Below are 25,809 nucleotides of genomic sequence, written 5' to 3' on the forward strand. Positions count from 1 at the left end.
TTTTCTCATGGAGTAATTTATAGAAAGAAGTTTATTAGTCATCAGAAATTAGCATAACGGATTCATTAAGATCTCGTTGCTTCTCGAATTTTCGTGTCTCAATCTCACTTTCGTTTCAATAAACAAAAAAGCTTTTGGTATTTTGAAAAAATCTTAACGCATAAAATTGTTAGGTTTAAACGAAAAGTTTCTCCATCAATGACAACTATGCGAGTAATTTGAATAAGTAGGGTCTAAATTAAAAATACAATCTGAGAAGCTCCCTCGAGAGAAATACGTAACCCTTCCGATCTATAACCCTTTAAAAGTTCATTCACTTTTGCGGAGAAGGTACATGGATTGAACGATTCACAGACATTGAATGCTTTCAAGCCGCATGATGAGAATTCGACAAAAATGCTGTCCAATCTTCCGTAAGGGAATATATTTATTTTCTTAAGAAGAAACTCGTTAAATCTCTCTCGAAGAATATAATTGAAATCCGTCATAAATGCTATCCAAATTCCTACAAATTAAAGCTATGATTATGTAAAAACAACTGCGTTTATAAATTCTATAATTACTGTACACTTCTAGATTAAGTAATTACTCAATTGTCTATATTTAAATAAAACAAGAGTAACAATGTTAAATGTATAAATGAACTTTTTGGATTATCAAGAAAACTTCAAATCTTATCTAATGATATATATATATATATATATATATAATATATAATATATAATATATATAATATATATAAATATATATATAATATATTATATATATATATATATATAATACATCGGTTAAATGTTCACATTATTCCATAATTAACGTAGAATGCTTCAATTTAGAATGCTAAATTTATTTTACGTTATACCTATATAAGCATTCTACGTTGATTATGAAATAACGTGAATATTTAATCGGTGTATTTTTTTTAAATTGCCAAAAGACTAAGAATTTACAGTAATTATTAAAAATGAGTAAAATTAAAAGCAATGGAAACCGTAAGATATTAGGTTGTCCAAAAAGTTTCTTTCGTTTTATGAGGAAATAGTAGACGCACAACGTTTTTGGTTTTATATTATTTTGTCGAATTACGTACGATCCATTTTGTTCTGTTGAGATAAACACCGCGACATTTCACTGACTTGGTTTCACGTTTGTATAAAGGTGCACTGTTGTAAAAAAAGAAAAAGAAAGAAAGACACTTTTCGGACAACCTAATACTTGGTAATACATTTCATATCGTATCTGTAAATTATCATAAAATGTGTTGCTTATATTTATAAATAATTACAAGTGACAAAGAGCGGCGTTTAACGTTTTGTATTATAACAAGTTCATGTTAAAAGCAAACTGTCGTTTGCGCGAAACGTCTGTGATTTTATAACTCTGTTGTTTCAGTACATACGTAAAAACGTACATAATAGTTGAAGGTACACTGTTTTTATGCTTTACGATAGTTCAAAGACTGTAGTAAAATTGCATACAATTCTCGTACGCATTTACGAACCTTTATTCTGGAAGAAAGTACCTTAAAGTATACTTTTCATCATCGACGATGTCGTCGGTAACTTGAGCCAAGTAAAAAGGAGTCTAAAAACACATTTAAATTTGACATTGTTATAAGTTCCTGATGAACATTAAGAAAAGTTAAAAATCGGAAATTTATAGTAAAATTATCATGTTCATAATGATACACGTACAACGCATATTTATTAAATTAAAAATCAGAAAAGCCATGAAATCGTATGAAGGAAAGCTTCGTGGCAACATCAAAGCGGATGAAACGTGTATTCTCGTTTTATAACGACGTTAAAACGCGTTAAAAGAGGAAATTATCGAGTTCCGTGACGTTTCACCAAACTCTTTTATAACTAATAAGTACGTTAAACTAATTTTACGATATTACTGGATATTGGATTCGCTGGAAATATAATAAACATAATCTGCCTCTTTTATTAAACGAAGTAACATAAGTGATTCAAGTGATTTAACATAACTTTATATTAGGAAGTAAAACAGAGTATATATTAGCTTTATATATTTAACAAACGATCGTTGAACAACAACATATGGTTAAAATTAAAAGTTAAGAAAGACAAGTTAAAATTAAACCGAAATCTACTTAAAATAGTTAGTGAGCGAAACAAATGTCTGCTCAGATTTCATTATTTTAGTAACGTTCTTAAAAACGTTAATTCGCGTAAACATCCGCGGTCTGATACGATAAATTCGAATTAAGGAGACAAAACCAAGAAAAAACAAAAGCTACACGTAACGTTCGAAACTTCATGGCGAACGCTATGAGTTACAAACTTCCTCTATATACTAATTAAGAAAGTTCGCTGGTAAAGTAACGAATCGGTGGATCATTTGTTTGCCAAGGAAAAAAAACAACGAAATGGACGGAAGCTATAGAACGGCTCGGTGCAACAGGCAACTGATCGGACTGGCATTTTCCAATGTTTTCCTCGTATAAATTCAAGCAGTTTGTACTTAACGCAATGGTGGTCTTAAAATAAACAATATCGTGATTTCTTACAGTTCAAGCTTCGTTTCGTAAATACTCCGCCGCGATAATATCCTCAAGAGAGTCATGCGTAATTGTTAAGTCACAGTACGCATGAGAAACTTACTCGTCCGTATTTATAAGGCTGGTTCAACTTCAATTACATTACCCGCAAGGAACTTATTTCCGCGTGTTTATTCGGCAACACGCGGATCTCTAACCGCGCTGGGAGGCTGTAACTTTCAATTCACCTCGAGCTTAACACGTTCCGCGCCCCGAGAAAAATAAGCGTTTTAGCGAGACTTTAAATTCGAGAGAAGGGATTACATTATAATATTTAACGCGGAGAAACAACATTTGCTCCGTATTTCCGTGCTGCGCTCTCTTCTTAAATTTTAAATCCATCTCTACGATGCTCGAATAATTACGGTAAAGGAAGTATTTTTGTGCTCGTCGAATGGAAATTTTACGTCTATAAAGTATCATTTAATAATCGTCTAAAAATTGTGAGATCGAAATAGCGGAAACCTGAGCGAATAGTAAAGTTTTCGTTTTCCTTTACATAATTTAGCCAAGTTTTCGCGAGTTTTTCCTTAGGGATAATACTACAAGTATTATGTAAATTACAAAACATATTGCGTAACGTCGATGTTTAATCTGAATATTCTTGTAAGATTAGTAATTATAATTAACCGTAATTACAACATCGTCACAAACCATTAACGTTTATACATCGTGATAGTTTACAGACCAAATATCGAATGCATGAACATTTTAGTATTTTCCTAATTAACAATAATACATGGGGATAATACATGTACATGCAATATATATTGATTCTTAATTATTAATTGTACAAACATATTGTATATCGTATCGTAGTCGATAATAACGTAATGGATAATAATCCCTACATCAATTAGGGATGTTAGTAATAAATACTTTACAAAGATAGCATTGGCACTGAAGAGTTTATTCGATACTGGGAAACCGTGTTTCTTTCAGTCGTCTTTAATCATCAATCGATCTGAAGCTTTTCATCCGGGCTCGAGTTTCAGAACATTCGCAATGAAAAAGGCACACACCTCTTTATCGTGAGATTCCCGGAGCTTTCGAGACCTTCAATACGTGAAAGTATATGAGGTTCCGAAGGGTTTCAAGCTCACCAATGTATGATGGTTCTCTGTTGACTTACAAGAACCATTTCCACGTATATAAATGCCAAAGGATTTTTCATTTTCCTCTCTTCGTGTCGTCACGATCAAATAAAATATTTATCTCAATTGCTTTCTTTAAAGCATTTGTCATTAAAAATACTTATTACAATATCTCTCGTAATTCTACACTTTATATTCATCAGACATATAACAGAAAACCGACATAAACCAAGCGTGATAATTTCCCTTGATAATTTTTTAAATTATGAAGCATATTCTAGTAGTTAAAAATGAGATTGCAACATAATAGGATCGATATTATTAGGGATGATCTATATCGTGTCTGATCGTCGGATGTTCAATGTAACGAAAGATATAAAACAAACTTTGTTACAGCTGCTTTTCAGAACTAACTCTCGTTAAGTGAATTGCAGCTTTTTATGTTGCTGTTGGCGAGATAGTTATTTTAGAACATCAATGTCATGTTCATATATCGACATAATTCAGTCTGGTGATCGCTAAGGGAGGAGAATATTGATTTTTTTATTCAGTAAACAATATTCAGCTTAATGAGGATATGTTGTTTATTGCATCAAACTATTCCGGAAATATTTTATCCGAAAAGGGATCCAAGTTATATGAACCGTAAATTTAGGATTTAATTAAATATAATCTTTCTACGATATAATTAGAAATAATAGACAAAGTTATTTTATAATATGATGAATGTTTCGTTTAAAAAAATTGTATCTGTTAAGAATACTGAAAACTGAAGATAACCAGAGATTTAAAAAAATAATTATAAAAGAAATAGCAAAACTTTACTATAACAACATTTAAATAAGAAATCTTTTTGCATTAAGTAGAACAATTGTAAAAGTTATCAAGTTAAGAGATTCTTATCTTCGTTCGAGGACTTCCAATATTTATGACAAACAAGAAGACCTTCCCGAGGAAGAAATCTTTGTACCGCCGTCAGCATCTACAACAGCTTAGAAGCTGTTGGACCTACGCCAACATCAGGGACGATGCACTTTCGCATCTGTCCCAGCATATCGATCGGTTGGTCATTCCATCAGTGAACCCTCCAAGGTAATGCTAATGGTCTATTACTCTCAACTATTTAGTTCCACCTGTGTTTCATACTTATCACATGTATATTCTAGATATTGCTCTTCTCGTAGATAAATTTCATTGGTAGATAGGATGTCGTGAAAAAATGAATTTGAAACTTCGTCAACTATAAAGTAATCTTTAACCAATATATTAGGTTTAATGATAAATTCATTGAGTGTTCTTTTTTTAGCAGAGTACATCTAGTCTTATTACTTTTATATAAAACCTACCTACAGATAATCAAAGAGTAAGTTATAAACGTAACTCTCTCGTTAAAGAGTTTAAACAGATGAGTCTCCACTTGCTTCTAACAATTTTTGAATAAGATGAATAAGAAACGAACCTATTACTCAACTCGATACGTAAATCCGAAAGTCAATCCTTTCGATGAACAACATAAAAATTCGCTTTCACATTCGCAAAAAAGAAATTTGCTGCGTCCTCCTTCCATCTCAATCTACAAAAGGTCAACGTCTGGTCAAACATAAATCGCCGACCTTTTTCAAGAGCATTCCTTTCGTGTATCACTCGTAAATTTATCGCCTTATTTATTGCTGATAAGTAAATTAAGGTCTTTAGGTATTCTCGTAAGAAGATATCTAAGAAATTGGAGTCAGGTGATTGAGAAGGCTACTCTATTGGTCCTTCTAATCCTATCCATCTTTCGCCGAAGATTCGATTTAGATGTTGTCTCGTACCAATAGACAAATGTAGTCGATCTTCGTCATGGTGAAACCACATATCTAATCGTAAATTTCCTAATCTAACTGAATAATCATAATTAAAATTATACGATAAGAATGAACTAAAGGTATATGCAATCATAATTCGATCGAAATAAAATTGAACGTTAATTTTGCCAAAAGCATCTAAACTCCCTACTCAATCTTGAAAAAGAGGAAAACTGTAATAAATAAATTAGTCATTAGATTCAAAATAAAAGGTGTTATAATAATTAGAAAACAAGAACTCAAAGAACTAAATTTTAAAAGAAAAGCATATAGTCGAGTCACATGGACGAAAAAATTTGGACGCGAGAAATCGAAAGGGCCAGATATAGCTAAGGCAATTTCTGTAATACGCGAGTGTAATGGATTGGATTGAATTCGAGCGATAGGATGACAAATCGTAAAGGACAGTTCGGGGAGAGTATTTGCGGCAGAATTGGCCATGATCCAGGTACTTTGAAATCCTCATACGTGCTGATAATGGCGTGGTCGCCGTTTCTCTTATGCTACAATCCAACCAATGAATTGTTGGTGAACCTTCTTATTCCTTTTCTGCTATTTCGTGAATCATCTAGCAAGAATGTTGTTCCGGTAAATAAAAGTTGAACAAGATCAACGTGCTATTGTTACCATCGATATTTTTACATTACAGCATCAAGAATTATTTTCGATATGTATCCAACGTATATGCTAAAAAGCTATGCTTTGACGGAGATTGATCTATGCTTATCGTTTTTCTTTCTTTCCTTCTTTCTTTTTTTTTTGTACAGTATATTTTACGAAGTGAATTTAGGTATTTATTTTATTGAGACATAAAACTGCACCTTGATTATTTTACTTCTAACAATTAGCTCCCTGCTTCTTTCCGTGTAAACGTGGCTTTTACTGGCCCTTTCACATTCACTAAATGAATCTTCCCTTTTTCCCTTTCTTTCTTCGCTGGAATTCTCTCCGCGGAGAAACTGCTCGATACACCGTTCAAACGACGTGTAGGAAGACGAAAGAGATAGAGAGAATTTAATATAATGAAAGTCACACGTCGACTTGTTCTATCAGTTGACAAATAATAATCTTTATATTAACAAAAATGTTTGATAGGTGGATTTTGCTAAATTATAATTGGATGCTGTAAATGTACTTTTGGGTCGAAGAAAATTAAACACAATTTATTTATTACTTGTCTTAGAATTTTCAATGTATCTAATACACAATAGATAACGCATAAATAATGTATAGTAGTATAATTAATTTGAAACTTAAGTCATAAAAATTGACCTCAAGATGTGAAATCACTCATGCTTAAAAATTCTTTGTATTTACGACCTGTCAATTAACTTTAATATTTTATCAAATTAAGATATATTGCCTCGAATTAGCGAAAATAAGGAATCAGAGTAAAACGACGGAGCTTTCTTTACGATGTCGCTTTTTTCCTCTTCCATCTTGTAAAACTCTTCGTTGAAAGTTTAAGCGATATACGGCAAAGTATGAGATACAAAACATCTTTCGCCACTTTTGGATACGTCGTACGGAGCTTTCATAAGTCCAGAAAATAGCTTCAGGCCTTGTAAAGTTTCGCAGGATACTGCAGGCTATCTAAAGGCGCGAGCGTTGTGCAACACGAGCCAAGCATCAACGCTGATCCGCTGTGAAAGTCTAAGTTTAAAGTATGCAGCCAGATGCTTGTAATTTCTGTGGCGTTAATTCGTTTGTGTTTATGCTGTACATATTTTTCGTGGTACTTTCAGTTTAACGAAGATTCTAATGGCCGACTAAGAGAAAAATTGCTGTTTCTTTCGCTCTACATCGTCAAGTATACAGGGTGTTACGAGAGGAAGATATCTACAACAACAAAGGAATAAAAGATATCTGATCAACGTAAATCCTAGAATCGATCTTTTCAATTTTATTTAATAGACAAAATTCATAGAAATTAAAAACTTAATTACCGTAGTAATTTAAACGTATTTATTTAAGACGTTACAGTTAAGTGCGATAACATCGTTTAAAATAATATAAAATCTCAAGGTTCTCTTCGTAGATGGGATAATCAAAGCTAGTTGGTTAATTAGGAATAATAGATTATTTATGTAAGATAGAAATTAGAAAGAGAAACTTTGTTTTTAAATAGAAATATCCTTTTCGAAGATCTCGATGATCATAAGAAAATCTTGGTATTTCAGCGCGTACTGCGAAGTATTTACGAAACTTCTCGCTCTGCTCCTGTTAGAATGCTACGTAAACTTCGACGAAGTCAAAATAACTTTTGAGATATATTTTCCAGATTTCTTACCGGCGACTCGAACGAAAGTTACATCCGCTTCGAATGATCCTTTCATAACTATTTCTAACAGGAAAACTCGCAATGATCGCCAATTTGTGCTTGACTATCAAACTTTGTCAATGTACACGAGATGCAGCTCAAAAATAGAACTCTTGTAATATTTATGAAAATAAATGACAAAACCAACGAAGCTTTCTATAAATTTCAGACATAATTTATTTCTTAGAATTACGTTTGCCAGGTGTAATACCTAACAAAATACAACAATGAACAGCGGAAGATAACGACGTATTTAACGTGTTTTTCAAAATAGGAAGAAATGAAAATTCCGTGTCAGATAGACTCGTGAAATATTATACAGAAATATGCAAATTTACATTATACATGGCGTGAAGAATAATTCAATTAAAAACACCACAAAATTGCCGTGATTGAATGTGTGTGGGAAACTAAAGGATGTTGTCAAATAGCGAAGCGTGACGTAAGGCTAATTAGAATCAGAGAAACCAATGTAGATAACAGTAAAATTGATACAAGCAATTCTGAGTACGCAGGAAGCAAAGCAAGCGACCGCTAATATATCGATGTCTATATGTTTCACAAAGTCCAGCGAAGCCGATACGACAACGTCGGATTTACTACTAGTAACACACGATAGTTCGGATCTGTTGAACGCGACACGTAGAATTTCAAAGGTACACAAACTCACGCAAGCATAGAAACCTTCGTATCAATACATACACATACCACAGAATCGTCAATAGCAATACAGAAAGTTTTGAACACATAGAATTACCGTCGTAACTGATCTAATGCCACAGCATAGTATATTTTTACGCGTGTATTTGGTATGGTAATTTAGATGTAGCATGATCTTATTACGATAATCAGAACTCTAGTTCTAAAAAGAGCGCAGAAACTTTGAAAATTATAAGGATCTAAAAGACAAGGTATTTTACAAATCTCGAGAAGCTATCAATATATCAACATTGCGAATGTACATGCGTTTACAGGCAATTTAAAGGTATAAAATCCGCTGAATTGCAAATAATTTGCAACAATATAGAGAGTGTAATAGATGCAATTTTTTCAGCCAGGTAAATTTTTCACTGTATACTCTAGAAGTGGTATTCTTTTTAATTCCAACCGATATTATATAATTAATATCATATAATATTTATTTATTGTATTGTATTCTTTTACTTACTACGTACTTATACCGAATATTATTTTAAATTCTTTTAGCGTATCCCTTTGTTATACTGTATCTATTCGCGTCCCATTTCTTCGGCTATATCCGTGAATATATAAATTTGCATAAAAATTCGCAGTCTAGTTGATAAGTAGAATCATCACTAACATCGTATACCTACTATCTATACCAACTTCGATCGCTGCAGCACCATCCTCATCGAATTGAGTGGATCTGATACCCTCTTCATCAAATCGAGTCGTTCTGGTACCGTTTTCATCAAGTCGAATCGTTCTGGTACCGTTTTCATCGAGTCGAGTCGGTTTGGTACCATTGTCATCGAGTTGAATTGATTTGGTATCGACTGCATTAAGTCGAATCGGTTTGGTAGCATCTTTATGGAGATAAATCGGTATGATGCCGATTCCATTGAGTTGAATCAGTTTCATCGTAATACGTTCTTTGATACGTTTGTGTCTGTTTTGTTCTGTTTGTATTCACTGTGATTTATTTGAAAGCAATCGATGCCGTGTACATACCTTGTTAGTCGTTGCAAATATCGTTATATGTATATACCAATGATGCGAATTTACGAAGCTGACGGAATATTCTATTTTAAAGTGACAAGTCAAACTACCGCTAAATTTTTCAGCAGTAGCATGAAAATTTTACGCGCAACGTTTATTACAAATGGCTATTATAGATTCTCGCGCGAGTTGTGTTTAACGAGCATGGTATTGTTTCGTGCTGTGGACCAGCTATAAAAATATCCCGTCGTATGAAGCCTATAATTTTCTGTGACACGAAAAAATATTTACTTCGTACCTACGTATATTTAGCTTTCACATGATCGTGCTCTGATTTATGAAACGTGTTCTCCAACGAATGAAATATTTTGCTTCTGTTGTAGAACAAATTGATAAACAGAATGAAATAAATATTTCCATACGTAAGAGAAGATTTTTAACATTTGTATTCCTCTTATTATGATTTATTACAACTGTATTAAATATACCTTTATTCCTTTCTTCCATGTGTCACAAATAAAAATGTGAAAAAATGTAAAATACTGTTACATCAACTATTAATAGAAAATATATTGATTTATCCTATTGCGTACAAAGTAGAAACACATTTTATATAAATAGTATTTATTATCATATAACATAGACTAATGTAGAACAGAGTAGCTTTAAACGTGTTACTATCAATAAAAACCCAGTACTAACATCGCTAAGTATGTAGTTACTCTTCATACAGATTTTCACGTCAATTTGCATAATTTTCCTTTTCCTCGAAGCACCTTAGAATTCTCCATGAAAGCCCCAAGCTTCTTATATAGTAAATTATAAAATACGATGAATTCATTCATTTTTGCATTCAGTATGTCACATATTCAACATGCAACGCAATGCCTATACCTTGAAACAAAATTCATCATTTACACTGCAAGTTACCACGAACAACGTTCTCCAGAATGAACAACAATTTAATCAAATTATTATTTTCGCCGTTCCCCGGAAGTAAAATTACACGTCGCGTTAATTCCTTTCTACTTTCACGGAATTGCATTTTATACACTCGGCTGATAGGAAACCGAATAGCCGAGGATTGGATACACGACATCATCAATCGTCCTTTGATTTTACCTTTGTGTTTACTCGAGCCGGCTGAAAACCATCGTTACAGAGATATCCGCAACGCTCTGTACAAACGGTTAACCACTTTCGAATATACATCAGTGACAGCTCTTTTGACAAAGCTTCGATACACCTATCCCCCTCTTCTCTATGTATTTATCGTTCTATGTACAGGAAAATTGAATCTGTAATGACATCGCCACTTCGGATTTGTTTCACTGGTTTGCACATCGCGCGGTATAAGCGGCCAGAATAGAAGTTCCCATCGAATATCCGCCAATCGAATATTCATTAAACGCGACAAATAATGGAAGATAATAGAAAATACGACGTTAACGCTCATTCACACATGAGAAAAAGAAATTACGCGAATAATCGCTACTTGATCTTTCTCAAATTTACAATTTATAGATTATGTTTCTATCTAATACACGTATCTATCTAATAAAACACGTATATATTGCATTGTATATGAGGGGCGTAGCTGGAAGAAACGATAAGTTAGCTTTCTCGATTTCTAGAGAGTCAACTTCAAAATTCAACGTGCTATCAATCAATTGCCTATTGAAAGAAGGAAAAGTTAATCGATGATTATAAAAGTCTTGTCGATTATATCTCTTAGTTATATCAGATTCTGAAATGAAAGTATAAGATTCATATATGACACATGAAATTTCGATAAGAACAATGATCATAGATTGTAACGAACACGTACAATAAGACCAATGATAAGTATAATAATAGCTATTATTGCACATGTGAAAGTCTATTTTCACAGCGCAAATTGAGTAACTGGTGTTCGACTTTGATGAAAGTAATTTCCATTTAGAGAAGTATCAAAGAGATGAAGGCAAATGTTATTTACATCCACAAAGCATCCCTAACGAAGCAAAATATAGCTATTTTCGTACGTGTCTGTATAGAAGAAACGGACGTTGAAAATTTCTATCGTTTAACAGATAAGTACTACGGAGTTTCCTTCCATCGTTTATATTCTATGATAACGAATACAGACAAATAGCGAGAAATAGCAGCTAAACAGTATCTCGTGCACGATAATCGTTTTATCAATCTAAACTCGTTGCCGTTTGCCATCGTAATTAATGCATACATTTATTCTACTTCTCTCGTCCTCCGCTCTGAATTTGAATAATCAATAAAGGTATCCGATTCGTAACAGATGTTTGCTCTCAAGAATGACGAGAATATCGTAAGAATGTAAAAGCGGATACGAGAATTCAGCCGAGTTCGATGCACAGTATAATTACATCGATTTCACTAATTCGGCTAATCGTCACCTGTAATCGTAGCTATGCATTAATTATTAGACACTAGTTACAGCTATATGTATTTCAAATAATTACGAAACCATTTCTGGGCTCCAAAAATATGGATGTAATCGCAAACTATGCATTGACTATGATAGAGATAGTTGATACAAGAGTAGTTTAAATAATTTGGAACTTATCTCTAGGTTACAAAAATATTCATTATCAGAATTATACAGAGTTCATCTAACTGTAAAAATTTGAATATCTATTTTTTCTTGTAATTGCAGAAGAAAAATATTAAAGGGAAGAGACGAATGGTTCAAAGAGGACTACGTTTTCAGAAGCATATTTTTTTCACACGTGCAGCGACGTATCTGTACTTTTCCGATGCACTGTTCATCTTTTTTTTCTTTTTTTGTTAAATAAAAATACTTCTTTTTCCGTACGTAAAAAATAATTAGGTTGAAATGGCGAAAAAGGTAGAATCCTCTTTGAATCATTTCTTTCTCTTTTGACATTTATTTCCAACTACGATAGTAAAAGAGATATAAATGGTTCCAACTGTATGAATCATTTCACCTTTGGAGTAATTAATAATATATCGCAGTAATTGGACATTAATAGATACAATTTAGGGAATTGATTGGTTACTTAAATAACCTCTTACATCGAATCAGAAAAGCTCATAATAAATGAATTTATTCCTAGAGAGATGTTAAATACGTTAATGCTAGATCTCCTAAATATGCAGGTTCAATCTCCAATATCGACTTTCGTATATTAAGGCGAAATTCATACATTGCACATTAGTCAGTTAAAAATACGTCTTCCCATATTGCCGCCTAACTACAGATTATAAAATTATATTATAGAAAATAGATTATAAAAAACACGAAAAAGGTTTATGTGATTCGCGTGCCAAACGAATTGTGTTAAATAATACGACTACAAAATGTCTGTAGTCCATCCATAGGCAAAAATGTTCAATATCCAGAACAGTTCATCAAATATAACATATCCAACCAGTTCGTGACATTCGGTAAAAGAACAGAAAGGATGCTGTATCCTACGTGAATTGTCGATCCGTAAAGAATGTAAGACGTATATCTACATGAAATGGCCGTAAATTGTGGTCTTGACGTTAATATCGCAAGAAGATTAATTTCGATATCTTCGTTAACTTCATATAATATATATATTTCAGTTCCAAGTCTCGATAAAGGACTTTCGGTAAGTTGGATGTTACTCGCGTACAATCGCCACCAAATTTACCCAATTTAGTTGGAATCGTTATCTCGCGGCCAGAGAAATTCCTTCGATTCGATATCTAAGAAACTACCAAACGCCTCGATTGAAATTCTTCCAGCTGCATATCCGCTTGCTGCATTAAGCTCGAAAATAAACGAAGCCTTAATACGATCAATCTAAATGCAATTATGGTCCTACCGACGCTAGATTTAGGAAGGATAATGCCACCGAGTTGAAAAAGGATAGCAGGTCAGGTAGTGCTGTAAGGATCAATACGCCATCCTCTCTCGAGGGAGAGCTTCACGTGTTGCTCCTGTTTCCGGTGCCACCTGGCGCACTAGAAAGGATCAATGTGCATTCTCTGCAACTACTCTTAATTACCGATCCACGCGGCCATTATAAGAAGAATAATAACAGTCATTTACAAGCTTACACAGTGTTTCACCAATGTACTTAAACGCTCGTCGCAGGAAATTTTCACGTGCAATATATTATGTGTTATGTATGAATTATTGTAAAAGTTCATCAACACCATAATGAAAGTCGACTATCGTGATGATGATATTCGTAAAGTTTGAAACAAATCTGGAAAGTATATAGAAATTATAAGATGGTTAGCGCAAGTATAATATTCCGCAGATATTACAAAATTTTTTAAACAGTCGATTATTCGTTATATTAATAGTCCACGATATTCGGTAAGACCGTCTTTGACTAGTATTATCTGTTTGAAATGAACATTTAAACACCAGGCAATTTATACTAATCTTTTACTAAATACATAATATATGTTTGCAATAAATATCTTGCAACTTCTGTATACATATTTGAATTAGTTTTAAATTTTACCAACCACGATAGTCGGTCTCGTACTAATGCCAGTGAAATCTCAAGATGTTCCTATAAGTGTCCGAATAATCAAATACTTAGGCTACCCTATTTCGTGTAAACGTTTTAAAAAACTAATTTATTTACTTACAACTGGCAAATAGAGAGTACAGAAATTAGGTAGGAATTACGTTCATTTGTAAAACTTGGTGTGTCTACGCGACAAGAAAGGAACTTAGAGGGCTTACTTCTGAGGAACCACGTCCTCTTGAAATGACACTTTTCCTTCCGGTTTTCATGAAAATCCAAGCCTGCCTCCTAAGGAAAGAAAACTCCACTCTCGAATAATTCACACGAACACTCTCCGTTGGAGAGTCCTCGTTTTCTCGGATAACCTTTGAATCGTTCATTCCGTCTGCGCTTTTGTAGAAATCGATATTTTAAGAGCGGATACTTCGAATAATTCAGAGGCTACAGTGAAAGGCAAAAAAGAAAAGAAAAGGTAAAGACAGAGAGAGAGAGAGAGAGAGAGAGAGAGAGAGAGAGGTATTGGATTCACAGAAGAAATAATAACAAGTGGTGTAATTAGACTTTTAACAAGACACTGGCTATAAGATCGAACAAAGATAAAATATAAATCCAGAAATATCATATTTGTAATTATGCCTTCTGCGATATAGTTACGATACTTAGATACAAGATAAATCTACTTTCACCTTTAAAGCCGGTTTTCTTCTGAGAACTGAGAGTAAAACAATAGAGCTCATCGCGATAAAAATTTGATGAAGAAAGGAAATAAATGAGATATAAGAGCACACTTATCGACACGTCACATACATATCGTATTGTTCTCGTTATCATTGACATATCATGATCATTTAGGCTACTGAATTGCGCAGTGTAATCTATCCGAAAGATAAAACTAACCGATCCGTACATTGAAAGTATATTCGTATCATGCAGTGTATATTATTTATTTTCACTAAAATACGACATCTCGTTTAGTCAACAAATCACGAAGAAAATCATCTATAGCTTCTTTGTGTCTCCTTCATCCATGGATCTGATATATACGATTACCTTCTTATTTTTTAGGTTTCTTTTAATAAACAAGTAATATCATACAATGAATCAGTTCTATCGATTTGCTGAATAATGTCGCGTATGTCAGCGTGTCTATCGTAACTTGATACTGATTTCAATCTCGCCGATTAAAAGCTAAATATTGCATGTTATCTTGTCATTGCAAACAATACAACTAATAACAAAATATATACATATATAGTACACATATAGAATTAGTCGGAGATAATTAACGAAAATATGTACGTACATAAATACACGTTTGTTCAGATCGTATGAAAATGTTAAAACAATCTTCATTTTCAAGATACGTAACTTAACGTATAAACATTTTTTCTTTTCCATATTTTTTGTAACTCGCGTTTGCTACTCCGAAATATTACAATTTTTCTATCTAGATAATACACGAAAATGATTAAACAATTTAAAAATGTACATCGTATAAATACTTTTATACCTTTTATCACATACTGACGCAATCAAAATCAACGTATAAATCTGTGTTGAAGTATTAGGTATAAGGAACGTTATTCAAAATATATTAATCTTTTATTAAGATTAATGGATTTTATATCAATCTTGCATAAATAACCTGTCAAACAGGATTAATAACTCACGGGAAATCCAATGATATACGAACTATATTGCAACTAAAAAATGAGAAATCCGTGTTTCGAAATTACATACTTTGCAAAACATATGACACGGATATATTGAATTCCGTGATAGATTCATTCATTCCTCGCCATTGTAAGCATTTCAAAAAATGTTATAAAAATTGTACTTCAACGTTCTTATGAAAGATACACATTTATAAAAGGAATTGTAGAGAAAGTATTTTTTAACTAGATAGACGTTACATGAAAGTAATAATACTTAACGTATTCTTCTAAGATAGCATACATCAATTTATTTAATTGTCTTTGAATATCTTATGACATTCGACATTTTTTCAAGCATCTTTTTATCTGTACAGAATTTTAAAATTTTTTAATTACTAGACTTGATTGCATGATTCAAACATATTACTCAAGAAGCTGATAATCTTACACACACACATATATGTTGTGATAGAAAATAAACAAAATCGTAAATTGTAAAAAATTACAAACAATAATTATTAGTCTCAACTGTCATCGGCAACATGAAATCTCGGAAGTCTATACCATGCGAGTTATCGCTAAATGTCAACATTATCAGAAAATAATTAATCATAGCAATCTGGATCAATCACGAAATCCATATATTGATACAACAGAAATCACAAATTTATCTAATCTTGAATCGAAGACGAATCGACGTTACATATTTTTAAAATATCATGTCAGAGTATATAAACTAATAGCTTGCATGAAATTTCATCTCAGTTTGCGAAAACCGAGCTGGTTAGCAACATGATGGTGACAACGTTGACCCTTTTTGCTCTTTTCGCCCTCTCCAATGGTAAGTAGTTGCTACTTTCATGCGTTTCGTTTCGTTGAAAAAGGTACATTTATTATAAAATTCTATTACCGCTCTCTATTTGATAGAACAATAAAGTTTTGCGCTAAACGACACCAGAATTATATATACTACGATATTTTTCATAAAAACTGAAATTCGTATCTCAAACAACAATATTACAATATTTTACTTCGGGATATTTCAAACGTTTCGTTTTACTTTGCTACAGAATTAACATAATTCTTCTGTTAATCTCTTAATCTCGTGAAAATTTCAAAATCATGTAATTAGAGGGTTCGCTAAATGTTTCGGTTGAGAATTAATCCACGAGATTCGAAACGTATGAAGAAAATTAAAGGATTGTTTCTATCGCGACAGCACGTTCATTAGCGGCAATTTCCGTGATTAAATGTAGCTAATAAGCAGAGCGATCAGTGCCAACTGCATAATGAGCAGCGTTTCATCCACGATCACTAGATACTAATTATTATGTACCACTATTATTTACATAGGTGGATTGGTGCCGAAATACGATCCAAGGATCGTAAATGGGGAGAGCGCTAAAGAAGGAGAAATCCCATATCAAGTGAGTTATTTCAATAACGAGATATCGTTGTCTGTTAATTAAGACAATAGAAGATTGAATCGAGAGAAAAAATCAGTTTCTTAGAGAACCTAACAAACCTCTATCGAATGAATTCGTTCTTCTTCCTGTCATTTATCCTACTTCTTGAATATTGTTCAATTATCAGGATATTTCTTTTTATCCCTAGGTATCACTTCAAAACAAAGAATCTTCGTTCCACTTTTGCGGCGGCTCCGTTCTTAATGAAAATTACGTCATTACGGCAGCTCATTGTACCGTGGAGTAAGCATTCGAAAAATTTTAGTTTCGAATTTTATTGTACGTACTTAAAATTTTCACGAGTAATTACGAAGCATATACGCAAATGACAACATCAGTTAATTCGAGAAAACCATCGATGAATTTATAACGGTTTGACTGGTGCATGAAAATTCCTTATACAAGTGCGAATCTTATGCATCGTTGTTATATGGAAAAAGTTGAAATATGATAAGTTAATCGTTATTGATTTTCTCACCTACGTAATTAACGCTATCAATATTTTTTAAATATCCAAAAAAGTGACAAGCGAAAAGATAGCTTCGATATGGAATCGGCTAACGACATATTCAATTTTAAAACTGCTCTTTGACGAAACGACAACAAGAATTTTCCATTTGTGACCTTCAAATAAAAAAACTCATCTTCTTTTTTTCGAAGGAAATCGCCAAAAGAAATCAAGGTTGTAGCAGGCACGATTAATCTCTCAGAAGGAGGTTCCGAACACTTGGTTGAGAAAATCATCATCCACGAAAACTATGCCGCTTCAGATTCTTGGAAAAACGATATTTCATTGATCAAGGTATGCTCTCAAGCACTGATTTTCCTAAGTTAATAGTATCAAGCGGCACAGATATTCTTATTTCGTTATCATTTACTTGTTACAGGTCAAGACACCATTCGTAAAATCGAAGGTGCTTTCTTTCGTTCCCCTTCCATCGCCAGATGATATTCTTCAGGCTAATGATGTGGCAACAGTTTCTGGATGGGGTAGACTTTGGGTAAGTTCTCCATCTTTTTGGAAAAAATATTTTTAATACCCGATAAATACATTTAAATAGCTTTGAATGTTTTAAAATTTCTATCACGTTCTGTATAGTTGTAATATTAATTAACTGCAAATAACTTTGTATCATGCCCCATACTTATGTAATATTACAAATGTACAACTGCAGCAAGGTGGTCCTACGACTGTTTTCCTGCAACGCGCAAACATCTTGATTGCTGATCAAGAATACTGTAAATTGATGTACAGTAAACAATATAAACACATCTACGACTCTCATCTTTGTGCATACGACCCAAGTGTTAAAAAGGGATCATGCCACGTAAGTTACACATGGATTAAAATTATATTACATAACGATTATTTTATTTACGATTATAAATTGGCTTATTTAATCTCATTTATTCCGCTTTAATTATCTTCTCGCGAAAAAGACATAGACGATGTTTCTACGTGATTTCACTCGTATTGTATTTCCACAGAATACCCTTTTACACTAACTGACACCTTCAGTGTAATTAGTTGTACGAATAATTTCAATCGTTCTTTGTAACGCTTCGTAAATTGTAATTCGTAATTACGGCTGCGTGAAATCAACGTAAATTGTCTTTATTCAGGATTTCGCAGCAATTAACGGGGTTTCATGGTTTCACTAAGATTGTTCTTAAAAATTTGATTCTTTCTTTTCTCATAGGGTGACTCTGGTGGCCCCTTGACCGTCAACGGAAAACTCGTTGGTCTCGTTTCTTGGGCAATGGGCTGTGCCCTCACTGACTACCCAACTGTCTACACCCGTGTGACGTCTCATCTTAATTGGATAGAAACACACGCTGTGTAAAGCCAGCAAGTGAAACGTGAACTGGAAGTCGAAGTAAAATACACAAGCACGAAATTCGAATATCTCTTTCCATACAGGCCAAAGTATCTTAACGTTTTAAGGACTGAAAATATTGTAACCTGCATTTAATACTGTATTTTGTACATTTAATTGACAAATAAAGCAAATCGTTTATTTGATAAATTAATATAAATTCTTTAAACCATACTTCTATAAATAGTCCTCTACGTATGTTTGTGTGAACAATCTTTTATTTTACAATATATATAAAAATATTAAATAACGTATTAGTATATTAAATATTTAAAAGGCAAAATTTCTTTTTCCATTCCAATGTGTATAATAAAATAAAATAAAATTATCTATAATACAAAAACAAAAAATACATAATCTACTCGGTAAATAAACACATTATTTAAACAATTAATCGTTTATTCGTATACATACTGGATTTTATCTGATATCGCGGTTATTAATGGGAATTCTTCGAACATTCGAATTTCTTGTAAAAAATAATTAAAAAAGATATGAATGCAATATCAATTATCTAATATCAGAGAAATTATAAAAAAGATTAATGCTTCAAAAGTAACATGTATCGATGATTAAACTGGTTAGATCAATCGCGACTGAGAGCGAATGACAGATAACTATACTGACCTTAACTACAGCAAATACGGCTAATACATGGCTAATATACCGTAATCACGACTATCGGGCTAATCGAAACCTTCAAGTATCCATATTATCATGATATAATAGAATCTATCTTTATTTTCATCCAAATTATTATATGACTATTTTTATTTATAATACAATAATGATAAAATCTCTGTTCCATTTCTCTTCTACAATAATAAATGAATCAAATTAAATTAATATTTAATAAAATTATCAATTGTTCTATAGCGAACGAATATACAGTAGCGGACAAAAGTTTAAGACGATGATTTACAAACCGGATTACAAACATTTTATATGCATATTGTTCTTCTATTCGGTTTGTCTCTTTGGAGTAACATAGCTGTATGTTTCGACAAACTCAGACTATCAATTGTTAAATACAAACAATGTAGGAGTTACAACAGTTAGTTACCGCTTAGCACATGTAAACAGCGGGCATTAGTTTGACGATCTGTGTAAAACGTACGAGTATAATTTTTGAACATTTTGATTCTGGAATGTTAGAATTATTGTTTAGTGTACTTTTTATTGCTTAACACGTTCGTCGCCACGTCACACATATCTATGTGACGGGTATACTTCTGTGGGGCGCCCGTCACCAAAGCATGGGTGACGCTCTTCTTGTTCGAGTTAATTAAACATAGGATATTATATATAGGATATACAACATAAAAATATTAAAAACATATTATACCATACTTTTTATTAATTTATATTCTGGATAATATATTACATTATTCTATATCGCATGGTATTTGTTAAAACATTGCAAACATATTTCGGGTGATTTTGCGCACTTCGAACAATAGTTGTAGACTCCGTCATCACTACTATTCTCACTTTTAAATATATTTTCACACTGTTTACTAAACATTTTGAGGATGAAAAAATCACTAATGTACGTCTCACAAGCATGCTTCTCGACTAAATGAAAGATCTGACATATCTGCCATGAGATCTCTCGGAATACTCTAGCTGGAAAGCTTATCGCTTTCTCCATTTCAGAACTAAATAATCTTTTCTTTTCAATGAATCGAAGGCGATAAACAATGAATCGAAGGCGATAAAGAATGAATCGAAAGCCCGGATTTGGGCTCCGCAGGAAACTTAGCCGAATCACGCTGGGCGACGAACGTGTTAAAATTCATTTAGGTAGCAACAGACTATGGGTAAATCAAAGAATTTACTTGAAAACAAATGGGAACAAATCGTAAGGCTACGAAAGCAGAGTAAAACCTTCACCGAAATAGCAAATATAGTGAACAGACCAGAAACGGCTTGTAAGCAAGCTTGGTATACATTTTGTATGGCATGTATTGCGATCAACCGAAAAACGGAAGACCACGGAAAACAACGCCGAAAATGGATCGCCGGATTCATTGATTGAGCGAAAAGGATCGTTTTCGTAGTGCACATAACATTGCTGCGGAGATAAACTATAAAAACGATACACAAATTAATGCTAGAACTGTTAGGAGAAGATTAGAAGACTTTAACTTAAGAGGACGAAAACCTCAAAAGAAACGATTGCTGAGTTCTAGGAATCGAAAAGACGACTTGCATTTGCTAAAGCTCATAAACATTGGACAAGTGAACATTGACAAAAGATATTGTTTTCAGACGAATCGAAATTCAATCGCGTCTCTTCTGACGGGATACGGCATGATAGACGTCGATTTGGCGAAAGTTTGAAAACACAGTACGTTTTAAAAACTCTTAAACATGGTGGTGGGAACGTTATAGTGTGCGCGTGTTTTTCTCGAGGCTGTCCTGGTCCGATATGTCGTATCAATGGAATTATGGACCACTTTCAATACATGGGCATACTCGAGAACACTATGTTGCCTTTTGCAAGCAACGATGTGAGTGATGATTTTATTTTTCAAAATGATAATGATCCGAAGCACGCGGCTCGGGTTGTGAAATAGTTTTTTTGAAGAAGAAAATATTACCGTGCTGCCGTGGCCGTCGCAATCACCAGACATTAATCCAATCGAGAATTTGTGGAGCATCATAAAAAAGACAGTACAACGTTATAAACCGAGAAATTTAAATGAACTTTACAATTGAAACAGCTTGGAGTAATATTACGGTAGATCACTGTAAAAAATTAATAGATTTTATGCCAAAAAGATGTACCGAAGTGATAAGAAATAACGGATATTGGACAAAATATTGAATTTAAACAAAAATTGTGTATATTTTCTTACCAAAAATTAATATTTTTTGTGTAGTCTTAAACTTTTGATTTAAACTTTTTTGAAATATTATACAGATTTCGTTCCTTTTTTATAACTTAGCTACTGAGCAAAATATCAAAATGAAATTTTTTTTGTAAGTGTACAAACAAATGTCTCATTAGTTAATATCAAAAGTAGAACACTGTATTTATATTTTTTATGGAAAGTAAATCAATTATTTATTTCTTCCATTTCGTCTTAAACTTTTGTCCGCTATTGTACAAATTTAATTAAAAAACGTATTTTATTGATGTAATAGTGATCGCTAACTAAGTTTAGTTATTCCTTGAAATAGATTTGAAAGATTTTTTATTTGCTACGATATTTTTTATCTGTCCCACATTTGATAGAAATACACAGTTTTCGGTGGTTACTGTTATTTGTCAGCAAATAGATGTACTTACTGATAAGAATGTTACTGAAACTTGACTTATCTCAATGTTAACTAAAGATCGATCTATCAAATATTGACCATATTTTTAAATTGCGTTTCACACATCACAATGGGTATATAAGGAACAAATAAACTGATGATAGTGTATTCGATCACATTTCCCTGAATCATTATGAACCATGAATTCGGTGATACTTGGACTGGTGCTTTTAGCTACAGCGTTATCAAGTTCTAATGGTAAGTGGTAATACCAATAAGTTTTAATTGATATTTATAAATTTAAACCTCAACTAACTCGACTCAACTAACTACATTACGAAACCATTATTAGCCGATATATCAACTCACGACTTGGATCCTAGAATCGTGAATGGTGAGGATGCAGGCCCAAACGAACTTCTATACCAGGTACCGAAACTTATTCTTCGCGCAAGAAAACCGAAAACTCAGTCATCAAATAAACGAAATTGAATCGTATCGCGTTATTCGAATAAACTTCTTGTCAAATGAAAATTGAAACATTAAAGATCAGACAGGCTAGACAAACGATAAAAAGCTACGTTATAGAAAAATACTGTTTCTACCTTTATTATTATTCGTTTCTGTTATTCGAAGGTTTCGCTTCAAATCGACGGCAGTCATTTCTGCGGTGGATCTGTGCTTAACAGGTATTACGTTCTCACCGCTGCTCACTGCATCTTGGAGTAAGTTTCGTAATTTCCTATCAAATGGCATCTTCGAATATTGTAACATGATCAGCATTATAAGCCCTATAATACTGTTAACAGTGAACAAGTTAGCGAAGTCAAAATTATCACCGGAACCAAGAACTTAAGCGACTCTCAAACATCCGTGCATCAAGCTGTGAAGTTTATTATTCACTATAAATACAACCCTTCCAATAGCTGGATCAACGACATAGCCTTGATCAAGGTATCTAAACATCAAATGGAAATTTCATATAGAAATTTGCATACATAAACTTATCGTTGGGAAACACATTGCAATTCTATCTTGAGATCTTTCATTTCTTTGGCATAAGTTCTATGCTTTAGCCCACGATAGTTTTAATATTGACATAAAGAATTAATATAATTAATGTAATTTTTCGAACGTCAGATATATCAGAGAAATAATATTTGACGAAAAGATAAGATTTTAATTCATTGGTTATAGCTTCTCATTTTATAATCTAATTATAAGTGTCTTATTTTTCTAGGTAAATAAGCCATTCGAGATCGGACCACAACTAAACTACGTTCCTTTACCGGAAGCAAATCAAAATATTCCAGATAACTCACGCGCTATTGTATCGGGATGGGGTAGGATCAGAGTAAGTGTTAATGTATGTTAAATCAAACGCGCGAACAATAGCTCAAATATTTTTGCCAGTTACTCTAGCTGACGTAGCGTCTCGATTTTACTCAAATATTCTATCGTGCAGGAATACGGACCACTCTCGACGACATTGAAAAAAGCAACCATCTACATTACCAATCAGAATACTTGCAAGAATGCCTATCGAACAATATATGACACGCAAATTTGCGCCAGTAATGACAAGGACGGGAAAGGAGCATGCAACGTAATTAATATTTTCTGTTCTAATATTTTAAAAAATTCATATTCGATCATTCGAAGACTACAAGGGAAGAACATGATAAATCACGTTTCTTATTCTTTGCACGAAAGCAATTTTAAGATTCACTGTGTCATCAATCAACCTCATATTATCAAAATTATTTGCATTTGCTTTTGGATCTAAATATGTGTTCTTGTTAATTCCTTCAAAATTATTTAAATATTGGTCATAATGTTACAGCATCAAAGATATTAACATATTACTTATCTTAATAATTACATATGTCTTTAGCCTCCATAGAATATCACCAATTTATTAACTGTTTTTAAAAGACTTACATCTTTGAACCTAACAGAATATCTTCATTTTCAATTATGTCATATGGAAATTCTCTTGTTTAAACGCAAAGCGACGTTAAAATGAGAAAGTCATCGTGTTCTTCTCCCAGTCTTCACATTTTATTCGCCATCTTTGTGTTATAATTCATGACAATTACGACAATTAATTATACTTTCATAGGGTGATTCTGGTGGCCCTCTCACAGTTAACGGAAAGATTGTCGGGATCGTATCATGGTCACGGGGATGTGCTCTTTCTAATTACCCCTCTGTGTACACTCGTGTTCCTTCTTACATTGATTGGATTCAAGCAAACGCAGTTTAAAATAGAAGAAGATGGAAACTGTACGACATAACACAAAGTACACAGCTAATTGTTGATAGAGATGTATTGTTAGCAGAACATTACTCACTATTCATTTGTCCTTAATATCAATTTATATTTTTAACCAATTATTCTATATAACGTATTAAAGAGAAGAATAAAAGGATATAGTTCATCATACGACAACATTTAAATCGCAATAGTATCTATAACAATAGATAATTAATTTTATGTGTAAATTATAATAAAAGGACGTTATAAATTACCACACATACTTGGTTATTGATATGCCATTTCAGCTCACAGCTCCAATTCGTATACATCGAATAACAAAAGATATTCCTCTGTGAAATTTTTATTGACGGATGTTTTACCAACGTATCTCTTACATTTGAGTTACTCTCAAACGTTCACTGTTCAGCATTCGCAACGACGTTTTGTTACAACACGCGAACAAAACTCTCAAAACAAGTTAACTTTAATGCACGTTAAAAACGCTACACAGACAGTAGCAGGTATACTAAGTCCACCGAACTCAACGTGGATAATCCCAGATGCGAAATATGTAGCACTATTTAATTAGATTGCACACAATACGGACATTAGCGGGACCTAGTTCTACAGTATATAGACAATAATAGGCTTATCTGACATCATCACACAAAATAATACGAATCATTCAAATTCGATATAGGTAATTCTAAACTCAACTGACTCAATGGTACCAAATCGAGCGGACAATTTTACTATTTCTTTTTTTTTTTTTTAACACTTTGACTGCCACGCCGAAATCACGTGTTTCGTTCAGGACGTCACGGGAATATTTTTATTATCCAAAGCATATAATAATAAATCGATGATGTAAGACAACATTCTTTCCCAATGGACCGTTTATCTTATTGGCGGTCACGGGTGACCACCGTGACGCTTTGGTAATAGTTGATAGCGACATATTATAACAAGGCTTCGTTTATTTCAACAAACCATTAGCATTCGTTATTTCGTCGTAAGCAAAACGTGCAGAATATATTGTTGAATATATTGTAGAAAATATTAGTAACAGTATTTGCTCATTCTATATATAATAGAAAGGTATGTGCATACTTCTAACTTCAATTATATGATTATAAAGCAACATTTACGATTATTTTCTAAGCTGTGTTTATAATAATATTCGTAGATTACCCCTCGAAGATATGGATGCAAACACAGTGCACCGTTAGATGCAAGATTTGTTTTCATTTCTTTTTATTGATGTTCTAATAAAAATGTTTAATTGTTCAATGG

The 25,809-nt window shown here is 32.9% G+C and overlaps 3 protein-coding genes across 3 annotated transcripts in view; 2 read left to right on the top strand and 1 right to left on the bottom strand.

Annotated features, from left to right (window-relative positions):
• Positions 1 to 25,809, bottom strand: part of LOC100748169 — a 247,496-nt gene that overhangs the window by 205,662 nt on the left and 16,025 nt on the right. The window lies entirely within an intron of this gene.
• On the top strand, positions 16,360 to 19,142 carry LOC100748292 (chymotrypsin-2). Its single transcript, XM_003490247.4, has 7 exons — positions 16,360 to 16,490; positions 17,003 to 17,076; positions 17,264 to 17,358; positions 17,776 to 17,917; positions 18,003 to 18,116; positions 18,291 to 18,443; positions 18,816 to 19,142. The coding sequence occupies exons 1-7, from the start codon at positions 16,442 to 16,444 to the stop codon at positions 18,957 to 18,959; spliced, it is 771 nt and encodes a 256-aa protein (XP_003490295.1). The 5' UTR covers positions 16,360 to 16,441; the 3' UTR covers positions 18,960 to 19,142.
• On the top strand, positions 22,405 to 24,790 carry LOC105680900 (chymotrypsin-2-like). The gene is made up of 7 exons (XM_012386782.3): positions 22,405 to 22,514; positions 22,609 to 22,685; positions 22,893 to 22,981; positions 23,066 to 23,210; positions 23,497 to 23,610; positions 23,722 to 23,862; positions 24,379 to 24,790. The coding sequence occupies exons 1-7, from the start codon at positions 22,457 to 22,459 to the stop codon at positions 24,520 to 24,522; spliced, it is 768 nt and encodes a 255-aa protein (XP_012242205.1). The 5' UTR covers positions 22,405 to 22,456; the 3' UTR covers positions 24,523 to 24,790.

Source organism: Bombus impatiens, unplaced genomic scaffold, assembly GCF_000188095.3.
Source record: "Bombus impatiens unplaced genomic scaffold, BIMP_2.2 scf_0418, whole genome shotgun sequence".
Lineage (NCBI taxonomy): Eukaryota > Metazoa > Arthropoda > Insecta > Hymenoptera > Apidae > Bombus > Bombus impatiens.